Below are 12,361 nucleotides of genomic sequence, written 5' to 3'. Positions count from 1 at the left end.
ATACTGTTGCATTAAGTTTATTGTTAATTTTTTATGTGATTAAAATAAATTTACATCTGTTTCCTTAGATGGAAACAGTTGCCACTGAAACCAAGTTTTTTGTAGACATTTAAAAATGGCATTTTTATTTTGTTATTCCAAACTTTTTTGATGGGAGGAAAGTATTTGCTTGTACATGATAATAGGCCCAAGTCATGCATGGTAGTTTTCTGAACTTTGTATATTTTTTCTTAGAGATTTAGTGTACAAGTGACTGTTTTATCTTAACTGTACAAAAGGGCAATACAAGTTTTTACAAAAATCTTCTCCTCTGAAACGATTTGACCAACTGATACCAATCTTGACTACTGCTATTTTGGCCAATATAGAGTATGGAGAAAAAAATCCAATGAATCTGCTTGCCAACAAAGAGTTTTGTCAATCCTTAGTTTTTCTATACATAAGTTTGACTTTCTTGTTCATTTGAAAAAAAAAATAAACACAAAAAAAACCACCACAGAACAAATCTTGCTTTACATGTACCGCAAATAACATCCTCATAATCCCTGATTATACAAATTCACTGTAACATATATATATATCAGTTGAACCATTATTTCAGGACTTGTGTTTTCAACCAGGATTCTTTGAAAGAATGTTGTGGTTTACCAAGAATTTATTTAACAGGTTTCTTAATAGTAAAGGTAGTCCTCTCTTAAAAAAATTAAAGGATGATATTGTGATTTTTGTAATCATTACAGGATATCTATGCTATATATGGCAGGTTGTTTCATTTGTGGCAGCTGCAGTCCAATCATCCTCCTTCATTCAATGTTTAAACTGGATATTTCATATGAGCAGGATGAGAAGAGCCCCTAGTGGACAAGAGCTAATAACCAGGTCATGCTCCATTTTTTGTCTTGGTTGATTGTTGTTGAGGAAAATTTTGTTGAAGTGTTTTCGTTGACTTTTCTTGCCTGCAAAAGAAGTCACAAAATGTGATATATTGGTAATACTATCTGGTTGTGGTGCAGCAGTGTAAACTATTTGTAGAAAGCTTTATATTCCAGAGGAAAGAAGACCTTGATGCTTCATACTTTGTATACATAGATGTCTATTATTACTAAGTTTCCATCTGTCATAAGCCCATTGTCCTTGACCTCATTTTCATGGTTCAGCAAATGCCTACATTTTTTTTGTCATGTGAATTTCTCACTCATTTTGAGAAATAGGATAAATATATTTGTATATAAAGTTTTCTCACCTTTACCGTAACATGGATCAGTGATCAAGGTTTAAGTAATGTTATGAGATCTGTTTCTCAGATACTATAAGCAGTAGGTCTTCTATTTATTGTGTATGAAATGATTGCAAGAAGAACATGTGTTGTGGTCTGTTTTTCTTATACTGTAAGTAGTAGGTCTTCTAGTTAGTGTATTGAATGAATACAAGGTGTACATCTCAGTCTGGCAGGCGTCATCTGACCATCTTCTTTTCATGGTTCATTGGTCAATGTTAAGTTTGATAGGTACTCTTTCAATTACTAAAATTAACAGGTCAACTATATTTGGTTCATTGTCTCGCCTGCAACAAAAGTCACAATATGAGAGGCAGCAGAGGCATTAATATAGCTATTAGGAGGGACCTCAGGATTATAACACTATACTGGAGTGGCAGTTTTAATACAGACGAGGGATGACATAATAAAACAAGAGGCTGTCAGAGCAACAGCAAACCAGATTTATTAACATTTATTTGTGTCCTGGCATTTTTCAATATCACAAGAACCATAACTGATGAACGGTCAAAGTGAAAATCGACTATCAAATTTTACCTTCATTTTGTCCTCAGTAACAACATATCAAAATTTGAAAAGCTATGGTTGAATGGTTCATGAGTAAATGCAACAACTTGACTGGAACCAAAATTTTTCAATCTTTCAAGAACCATAACTCCTGAATGGTAAAAGTCAAAACCGTCATTATTGAACTTGACTTCCATTTTGTAATCAGTAACAACATATTAAGATTTTGAAAGCTTCGGTTGAAGAGATTATGAGTAAATGCATGGACAGGACTTGAAACACCATTTTTTAATCTTTCAAGAACCATAACTTCTTTAGGGTAAAAGTCAAAATTGTCGACCTCCATTTTGTTTTCAGAAACAGCATATTAAAATTTAAAAAGATTTGGTTGAACTGTTCATGAATAAATGCACAGACAACATTATTTGACTGCCGCCTGCCTGGCAACCCAAATCAATAACCAACATTTTGTCACAAAACAAGTTCAAAATGGTGATTAAGAAACCCAATCTCAATGAAATTACCAAAATTATTTCTGTACAAAAATAAAATTTGTCCAAAAACCCACTCTGTCATTTAGGACAAACAAATTTCAGATTTGGTCATGTCTGACAAATATGACTGTTTTTTCCCCTTGGTATATAGGTATGAGATGATTGTATTATTTGTATGGGATAGTAGACTTCATCTGTCCCTGACCTCATTTTGTTTTGGTTGATTTTACAAATACTTAAAGCAATAGGTCAGCTATGTTTGTTGCATTGGACAATTGTTAGGTGTACATGTCTGTCTGACAGGTATTATCTTAACTTGACCTCATTTTCATGATTCATTGCATGTGAATTGGTCATTGATTAATGACCAAGTTTTTATAATTTTGTCAGTTTATCAAATAACATAAGCAATAGGTCAACTACAAATGTATATTTGATGTATGAAATGATTGCTAGGTGTACATGTCTGTGTGGCTATGTTCATCTGACTTTGACCTCATTATTATAAAACATTGATATTGTTATGATATACATGATTTTTTTCTTCTTCAAACATGTGGCAGTGTGGTTTCTCCTTGTGAAGAGTTATTCAAATACATTTGATTTTATATATAAAAGAGGATATTTCTGTCTGTTTCTAGTAGTTTTGACATTGTGTCCTCAAAACTAATAATGTTTAGATATTTTATTTTATTAAGAACTAATACATGATTGAAAAGATAATTTCAACACCCCAACATGTTGCCCTTGAAATATCACTGTTCATACATGTATTATTAACTAGTTTTGAAATTTAAATCTATATACTAGTATTATTTCATTGACGAGTCACATTCTTGGTAAAAAGTTCTTGTAAGAAACTAGTACTATTCTACTGAAAGCTGATTACAAATATTATGCTTTAAATATACTGTCAATATAGAAATATGCTAAAATGTCATAGTATCATGCTTGTATATGTACATTTTATTATAAGAATGGCACTTCATAACATTACAAGTATATTTTACATATTTTTACAACTTATTAAGTAAGAAAGTGACAGTTGGTTTGAATGATAATGTGTGTATATTCATGTTAGCAAAATGAAAACAAAACACCTAGAGGCTCTCAAGAGCCTGTGTGGCTCACCTTGATCTATGTGCTGCAGTCTTTAGGGTCAATTGACAATTTTGATCATGTTTACTTATTTGTAGATCTTACTTTACTGATCATGAACATTCTTGGTGTTTACAGTTATCTCTTTCTATAATGATTTGACCCAGCAGTTTCAGCGGAAAAGATTTTTGTAAAAGATTAAATTAATTAACGAAAAATTGTAAAAGATGACTTTAAAGGACAATAACTCCTTATGGGGTCAACTGACCATTTTGGTCATGTAGATCTTACTTTGCTGAACAATTTTGCTTTACAGTTAATCTGCATCTAATATATTATATCCAAGATAATATATAAAAATGCAAAATTTTCCTCAAAATTACCAATTCAGAGGCATCAACCCAACAAAGAGTTGTCTGATTAGATCAGGGCAGGTAGATCTTGACCTGATGAACATTTTTTCTTTTTCGAATTTGCTCTAAGTGCTTTAGTTTCAATGATATATCCTCAAAACTGCATTTTACTCCCATGTTATATTTACAGTCATGGCAGCCATCTAGGCAGGGTTGTCAGATACATTTTTAAAACTAGATACCCTAAGGATGATTAGACCAAGTTTGGTTTAACTTGACTCAGTAGTTTCAGAGAAGAAGATCTTTGTAAAAGTTAAGGGATGAAGACGGATGCCAATGGATGAGAAAAGCTCACTTGAAGGGCCAGGTGAGCTAAAAATCAGTTTATAACTGGTAAATGAAACAATATATATAAGTTATTATGCAAAGCTGCCTTCTTCTAATAATTAAAGATTATACTGCCTGGGATAGGCACAATCTATTGACATTTTACACCCAGGCACTACCTGGTGTAAAGAAATTTAGCATTATACTTAAAATTTAAAGAGAATATTAATAAGTTTTAAGCTAAAGAATGAGGATGCAAGCTATTTACACTTTATAAAACCAAAGCCCTTTTTCTCAAAATTTACAATTACTTTGTTTCAATAATTTTAGCTTCAAAAATAAAGTTCATGATAAGTGAGGTTTTAAAGCAAGACATCAAGATTTGAGATTTTAAAGATATTCATTAATTAAATTTACAAAACTTCTTAAGTATTCTTGTAGAGTTAACTTGGCAAGAGTACATGTACAAAGTTTATGTAAAAGGCTTATATACATAATACAGGGTTAAATTCATGATCATACAATGTTGTTTCAATAAAAAAATCTCCTTGCCATCAGTACATTATACATATTTCATTTCAATATAATACTTTGACTGTACTATTACTCCAGTATAATTATTTTCCTGGGTCATGAAATATGAGTCCCTTGGAGCCAATAGCAACAGAAACAGCATGATCCAATATGTCATGGTTTGTTGTGGATGTACCTGCATTTAAACCGACATCTGATATGTTGTTAGATATTTGTTGATTTGATAATGACATAAAATAAGTGTTTGACTCGGCAAAATTAGATAAAACTTCTACTGGACCTAAATGATTGCATTGTGACTGGGGAATCAGTCCCTGTAATTTAATAGCTTCAGAAATTCCTTGACTTTCTATTAAATTTGTTACAAATTGTTGTGGTTCTGGTGACACCCCCATTTCTTCAAGTGTTTTATTAATAGCATTGTCTACGATAGATTTTGCAATGTGTTGATTTTGCCATCGTTTAAGATACAAGTTGAGTTCTTCTTCACGTTGACGATGTGATATCAATAATCCTTCCTCTTCTATTTCTGGATCAACAGTACTACTAGATGGGAGAGCCAGTATGCTTGTTCTGTTAGAGAGATTTGTTGAAACAGAAGTTCTACCGTCCTCCTTTTGCATATCTTGATGAATCTGCTGCCCATCAAAACTAAAATTACCACTTGAACTAACTGGACTACTTGTTCTAGAAAAGTTATGAATACTGCTACAATAGTCTGGTATTGCTGATGAGACTGTGTTCTGTAAATATGGTGTGCTGGTTGTTCCTTCAGATTTTTGGTCGGAATAGTCATACTTTTTTACCTGGTTTATTTGAGACTCATGTCTAACAAATGTAGGAGCCATCATATTTGATGATGAACAGTCCATGTCTTTTTCAGAAATCTCTGCAGGTTTATTGAATTTGACATCTGGGTTACACTCACAAAGAGATTTATCTCCCCTTAAATTACAATGTTGACATGATGAGATATTGTCACAGATTACAACGTCAGTAACACTAGAGATGTCTTCTCTGTTACTTCTCTTCACCTGCCATGAATGTCGAGCCTTCTTCAGTGTAGCAGACTCACAATCTACACATCCATCTTTTCTTTTAGTCACTGTATTGTCCATGATCTCATCTAAAATATAAAACAATTTAAATCAAAGAGGGACGAAAGATACCAAAGGGACAGTCAAACTCGTAAATCTAAAACAAACTGACAACGCCATGGCTAAAAATGAAAAATACAAACAGAAAAACAATAGTACACATGACACAACATAGAAAACTAAAGAATAAACAACACGAACCCCAAATATTCATTTTAAAATGTTTTTTAATGCTCCAACTACGATAGTAAAGGTGCATTATATTTTCTGGTCTGTGGATCTGTTCGTTCATTCATCCGTCCATTTGTCTCGTTTCAAGGTTAAAGTTTTTGGTCAAGGAAGAATTTGATGAATTTGAAGTCCTATCAACTTGAAACTTAGAACACATGTTCCCTTTGAAATGTTTTTTCTAATTTTATTGCCTAATTAGAGTTTTTACCCAATTTCACAGTCCACTGAACATAGAAAATGATAGTGCAAGTGAGGCATCTTTGTACTTGGGACACATTATTGTTTCTTTCTTTTTCTGACCACTTGATGTCAAATACCAGTACAGTTGAAGTTTTTACCAAAAAAAATAATAATTTCACAGGTTAATCAGTAATAACTTGTTGTTTATATATATATTCAGAGCTTATTTTTGGTTTATTTCTTCAATATTATGCTATGGTACTTTTGTTGTTACCTTCTTTTGTCGATCAGTGTTTTATTGTCTTAACTTGTGTAATGGTTTCAAAAGTTATTCCTTCAGTATTATGCTTTAGTACTTTTTTGGTACCTTCTTTTTTCTTAACTTGTTTTAGTATTTTTGTTTTTTCTATCTGTGTTGATGACTTTCATTATCAGCTAGTTTTTTGCTGTTTTGGGGTTGTGTTATTGGTAAGTGTTGTTCATTTTCGGTATCAGTTTTGTTGAAATGTTTTATCTTCAGTTAGAAATAATATAAAACTGTCCTTTAAGGACATTAACTCAAACAATGTTTTATCTGATGATTCTGCTTTACTGGTAAAACATGCAGTTCATCTAATGTTGTAATAGCAGGGGCGTGTCCAGGATATTTGAAAGGTGGGGCGTAGAATAAAATATTTCGCCGAGCGGAGCGAGGCGAAAAAAATTTTGGACCTTTTTTTGGCTTAAAAACATAAAATAATAGAGAATGGTTCTAATGTAACGGTTCCTGACTTGGAGCATGTATATTTTATAGTTAAAGTGTCAGGGTGTGACATTTTTATGCCGAGTGTTATCCATTAATTGTCTATGGTATATTAAAATGATTGGATGGATCTTAACAGCAGTAGACCAATAACGAGAAATTCCAAACTCAAGGGTATAAGGAGTTACTTATCATTTCAATTCCTAGGCCAGGATTTTATGAACGAGAGGCGTGATTACGGTGGAGGGTCCATGGGGAAGCTCAGAAGCTCCTGAATTTCAACAATTTAGCATCAAATTATGAAGTAATCCCTCTATTGTTGATTAAGTTCGGGTTTCATTGAACGACACATATGATACAAGACAAATAAACACTGAAGAATAAAGTTCTTTCGTTCTGAGTATTGCTTTAATGTGGAAATATACATATTTCTAGTATACATGTACCTTGACGCAAAACCTAAAATGAACACAGAAAAATACTGACGGACTCTCATTTTCAATTACTAGAGTGGATTCATTAGAACCATTTTACGTGGATTTCTCATGGCGTAATCGTTAATAATTTTATCAAATTCAAGTTGAATGTCTCTGTGAACATATAAAAGAAGCAGAGCATTTAGGCGATCCTCCTTCATGGTGCTTCTCAAATCATTCTTGATCAACTTAAGGGATGAGTTAGCTCTTTCAGTGGAGCTTGACGTGACGCTCGTCAAAGCAAGTAAGAAGAGAACGTTCATGATGTTTGGGAATAAAGTCGAGCATGCCCTTACATCAGTGAAGGTTAAGTTAAAAAAAAAGGTGTCCAAGACACCTTGATACGATTTTCAGGTCTTTTGACGGTTTTTTTTTTGGACATCGACATCTTTGGCGAATTCTTTATCACATCAACAACAATGGATACTAATCGCATAGTCGAACTCCAAGAAACGAAATTTTACGGTTGATGATGACCCATCAGATTGGGGAATCAGTATAAAAAGAAATCAGAGTATGTGTTTAATTAATGAATATGATAAATTGCCATTATTCAATACAATACTAGCAGATTATAACGATAGTTTTTTTTTTTTTTTTTTTTTTTTTTTTTTAAAGGGGGGGCGTACGCCCATTACGCCCTTACCTGGACCCGCCCCTGAATAGTTACAATTCGTGATGACTACATGTAGATTGTGGACAAATGAAACATATCTGTTGTCATCAGCTGTGAAATAGATATTCAATAACAACAAACAATATAATTATGGTGTCTGTAATCATTTCAAGATGAGTTTCTTCAAAGGCAGCAATTCTATATATATATACATGTACATCATTCAAACAATATTATTACAAATTGCCATAAAAAATGTACCTGTTGTCTTCTGTTGTAAAAATTAACATTCTTCACACCAGCAATTGGTTAAAAGGAGGTACTCATATCTAAACCTTCTCAATTCTACTTCTAGTTCAACTGTAATGGAGGTTAATCAGTTGACTTCATATTATTACCTGAAATATAAATTGCAAGTACAAATGTAGGCTATTCTAATTCATCTGCTAGTTTTGTTAGATTTCTTGGTTTATTTTTTTCACCACTCTAGTAATTTTATTTTTATGTAGTACATCCATAATTATTTGTTTACCCATCTGTAGTCAGATCGGTTAAGTGTTTTTTTAAAAACTAATTAAATCAACTGATGATCAATATGTAACCAGTTGCTCTGCAGGGCACAGATTTATTCAACCGCAGAGTTTGAACCCTGAACATTGGGGCAAGTATGGACACAACATTCAAGCTTGATACAGCTCTGAATTTGGATTGTGATTTAAAAATAGTTGACACAACACATGTTTCTGACACTTGATGAATGTGGTCTAAGAACTTAAACTTAAAAACTTTAAATTTTAAATTGGACTTTACCTATTATGGTCCAATATCTAAAATCAAAATACATGCACATGGTTAGATTCAGCATATCCTAGTCCTTTCGACTGCTCTGAAATTGTACCACAATGTTCAATACCACAAGAAGGTTGGGATTCATTAAAGAGGTTATGGGGCCAACAGTGACGTGTAGGGATAAAGGACCAAAAAAGGCCAAAAAATAAGCATTTTTCTTGTTTCAAGACAATAACTTGTGTGTATTTAAAGTGTATGGATCTCTCTGACATTGTACCACAGGGTTCCATATCAGAAAGGGAAGGCTGGGATTGAGTATGGGGTTAATTACCCCAAAAATGTTGGAAGTAGGGGCCAAAAACAAGCATGTTCCAATGTACATGTATGGATCTCTCTGAAATTATACTACAAAGTTCCATACTACTAAGGAAAGGCTCAATCGGATTTATTGCTCTAAGATGAGTTTCAAATATTGGGTTGGGGGTGGATTTTTTTTCCATATACTTTCCAAATTTTCAAATTTCGATTTTTTTTAAATTTGAAGAAGAAATCTTTCATTGCACAGTATTGAGCAAAAGATTTGTAAGATCTTTAACCACATTTATTTTGTGTCAGAAATCTAAGTTTTGTCAAAAATGTTCTTCCTACATCACATCATCTGCAGGTATGGTTGCCTTTTTTGTGAAATCACAATAGGAATTTCAGAGGAAAGCTAGAAAATTTAACTTAGGAGGCTTGCGGGTACAAAATTTTCAGCAAAAAATTAAACATTTAACAGATAACTTTTAAAATGTTTTTATATCATTGGAAAAGCTCCAAATTATCTCCCTTTGGACCAAAAATGCCAAAAAATGAAATTGAAATATCTCTTTTAACACATAGGTGACCTATATTTTTATTTATTGTTTTCAAATAAGCTGTACATAAACTTAAATAATTGTAAAATTTAAGCGATTTCTGAAATATTATATATATTAATGTATTAAATATTAAATATTAATATATTATATTAATGTTATTTTTTATTTCTATATTAGCTCTTTTTCTCCTACATGTATCAGCTCAACAGAAAAAAAATCCCTTACAAAAACCTATGCTTCTTTCGAAGGCAGATTGTGAGCGGAAATGAATGGTGACCCCTTTTTTTATTTTCTTTTTCTTTTTTAAGTATAAGATAAAGTTCATCTATAGAAAAATATAGCGAAATCCTATATTAGAAAAAAAAATTGATTTAAACCTGCGAGCCCCCTTAACAATATATTTTTGACAAATGAAGAACTGAGATCACACAAACCACACATTGATTAAATTAAAATAATCAACAGGTCAGGAAAGAGATAAAGAGCTTAAGAATTAGAGAAATCTAATATATATGTAACACTCAGAAACGTGTCCTTCCCCCCAAACGTGTCCGAGTCCCCCAAACGTGTCCATGTTGACGTCACTGATCTGCAAACGATGTCTAGATCAAAACATCGCCAAAGCGTGTGATTTGTATAAACGCCCAAACGTGTCCATCTCTAAACTTACCCCAAACGTGTCCAATGCCAAAAACGTGTCCATATCAAGCGTTATTTGGTTAGTGCTATTCCATTAATACTAATTTATACTAATTTTACCATTTCATTAAAAATATAGATAAGGTACTTTTTCAAACCGGCCAAAAAAACTGGATAAAAGTGGGGGCGTCATTTCGGCTATGTCGTATGTAAATAGGAAGCAAACGTATTTAGTTAAAATGTAAAGTTAACGGATGAAAGTGTCCCTTTCTCTGCACCTTAAAATTTTTTCTCTCTAAATATTGTGAAATCCCGGCTACTGGACGATCAACAGTCTAAAGTAATTTATACAGTACAAATGTAAAAATAAAAACTTCTAACCTATGTTCTCTCTAAATATGCATGCAAGGCTCCGTGTTGAAGGCCATACTTTAACCTATAATGGTTTAGTTTTTAAATTGTTATTTGGATAGAGTTGTTTCATTGACACTCACACCACATCTTCCTATATCTATGAAATACTTGCAACTGGACAATACGCAATCATCAGTTTAAAGATAACTTAAACAGTATAGAACAGTAAAATCATTAAAACATGTATGTTCTCTAAATATGCATGAAATACTTGCAACTGGACAATAAGCTATCAACAGTCTAGAAAGAGAATTTATACAGTACAAATTAAATTTGCAATTTCGGTAACCACTAATAACCGGCGTTGATCACATAACATTCATATTAATAAAAAGAATCTATAAAACCAATGCATGAAATATTTGGAACTGGACGTTATGTCTCTTTATCGTGTGTCTTTAGTGATGCTGGAAACCTAAATTTTATTAAAAAAAAAAAACGGATAACGAGTTTATGATTTGATGAATTTTTGAAATACACACAAATTCAGATGGAGAACTATTAACACAAGTTTTAAAAAATGCTGCTTAACTCCCGCCAGGCAATATTCCGATAAATATAAAATGCATCATCTGAGTTTATAAGTACAAAATAATTTACAAAGTCACCGATTAATTCAACTCTATAACTATGTGCAGGTTCGCTCTAAATGAGTTTGAAATACTTGCAACTGAACAATAAGTAATTTCAGTCAAAAGATAATTAACAATTACAGATTAAATTTGGAATTATGATATTCATTTAAAACCTACATTTAATTAGCTAAAGCTAATAAATAAAAAGTTTGTCACCTGTGTCACCATCATAGAATTGCCGTAAAATTAACGTTATCAGCGATTTTATTTAGGAGTTACATGTAGTAACGCTAAAAGACGTGAGACGTTCTGGCGTTAAATATTGGACACGTTTTGGCGAATAACATTTATCGGACACGTTTGGGTGTTATGAAATCGGACACGTTTGGGGAATATTGTACATTTCGGACAGGTTTAGGGAGAAAAGACACCTTTGGGGGAATCGGACACGTTTGGGGGGAAGGACACGTTTGGGAGTGTTACATATATATTAAATTCAACGTTTTTTTAATACACTTAATCGCTATTTTATTGGCTATCACATAAGTTCCTGCAAAATTTTGAAGTCATAAAACAAAATATCTGATGTCACTATGGAAAAGTGATTGTTGTATGCATCAAATTAAGGTTCAAGCGGCCAGGTCAGCTGGATAATTTAGCATTATAAGGTGCATTAAAATATGATGCGAACACAACCCATTAGGCAACAGTGAGGGGTAAAAACGTGTTGGATGTGAATGTGTTTTGAAAGCGAACAGATACCAGAAGACCCTTGAGTGTCAATATAATACTTCCATGATTGGACTGAATTATTAGTGACAAGAATCTGTTGGTTAAGTGTTTAATGTCAAAATTAACATGAATTTACGATATTCTTGAGAAAATTGTACATACAATCAATCAATTTGTCAATATTAAAATAGAAGACATACATTTTTAAGACCAAATTGCTCTAGAAATGCAGATAATTATGCTCTGACAGGTGCTCTTTGTTTATAAGCGTCTTAAAGACGCAGATTTAACGGTTCTTTTGACCTCCTGCTCACTATCACTAAAAAATTTGTGTATTAAAACGTTTGTTCGACAAAGAGATTTTTCTTTGAATTAATATCTATATTTTCTTACAAAAATGATTTTAATTGCACTTTTTTAA

The 12,361-nt window shown here is 32.4% G+C and overlaps 1 protein-coding gene across 1 annotated transcript; it reads right to left on the bottom strand.

Moving 5' to 3' along the window:
* Positions 1-2,947: 2,947 nt before the first annotated feature.
* On the bottom strand, positions 2,948-12,258 carry LOC134714959 (uncharacterized). Its single transcript, XM_063576701.1, has 3 exons — positions 12,141-12,258; positions 8,193-8,329; positions 2,948-5,715 (listed from the first exon to the last, which is right to left on the bottom strand). Exon 3 carries the CDS (start codon positions 5,705-5,707, stop codon positions 4,673-4,675), a length of 1,035 nt encoding a protein of 344 aa, XP_063432771.1. The 5' UTR covers positions 5,708-5,715; positions 8,193-8,329; positions 12,141-12,258; the 3' UTR covers positions 2,948-4,672.
* Positions 12,259-12,361: the final 103 nt, after the last annotated feature.

Source organism: Mytilus trossulus, chromosome 4, assembly GCF_036588685.1.
Source record: "Mytilus trossulus isolate FHL-02 chromosome 4, PNRI_Mtr1.1.1.hap1, whole genome shotgun sequence".
Lineage (NCBI taxonomy): Eukaryota > Metazoa > Mollusca > Bivalvia > Mytilida > Mytilidae > Mytilus > Mytilus trossulus.
Note: the sequence above shows the minus strand (reverse complement) of the source record. Positions and strands in the feature narration are given on the sequence as shown.

Bases quoted from the DNA above. Each gene is read 5' to 3' on its own strand.
- LOC134714959 (XM_063576701.1), bottom strand. From the start codon at position 5,707: ATGGACAATACAGTGACTAAAAGAAAAGATGGATGTGTAGATTGTGAG.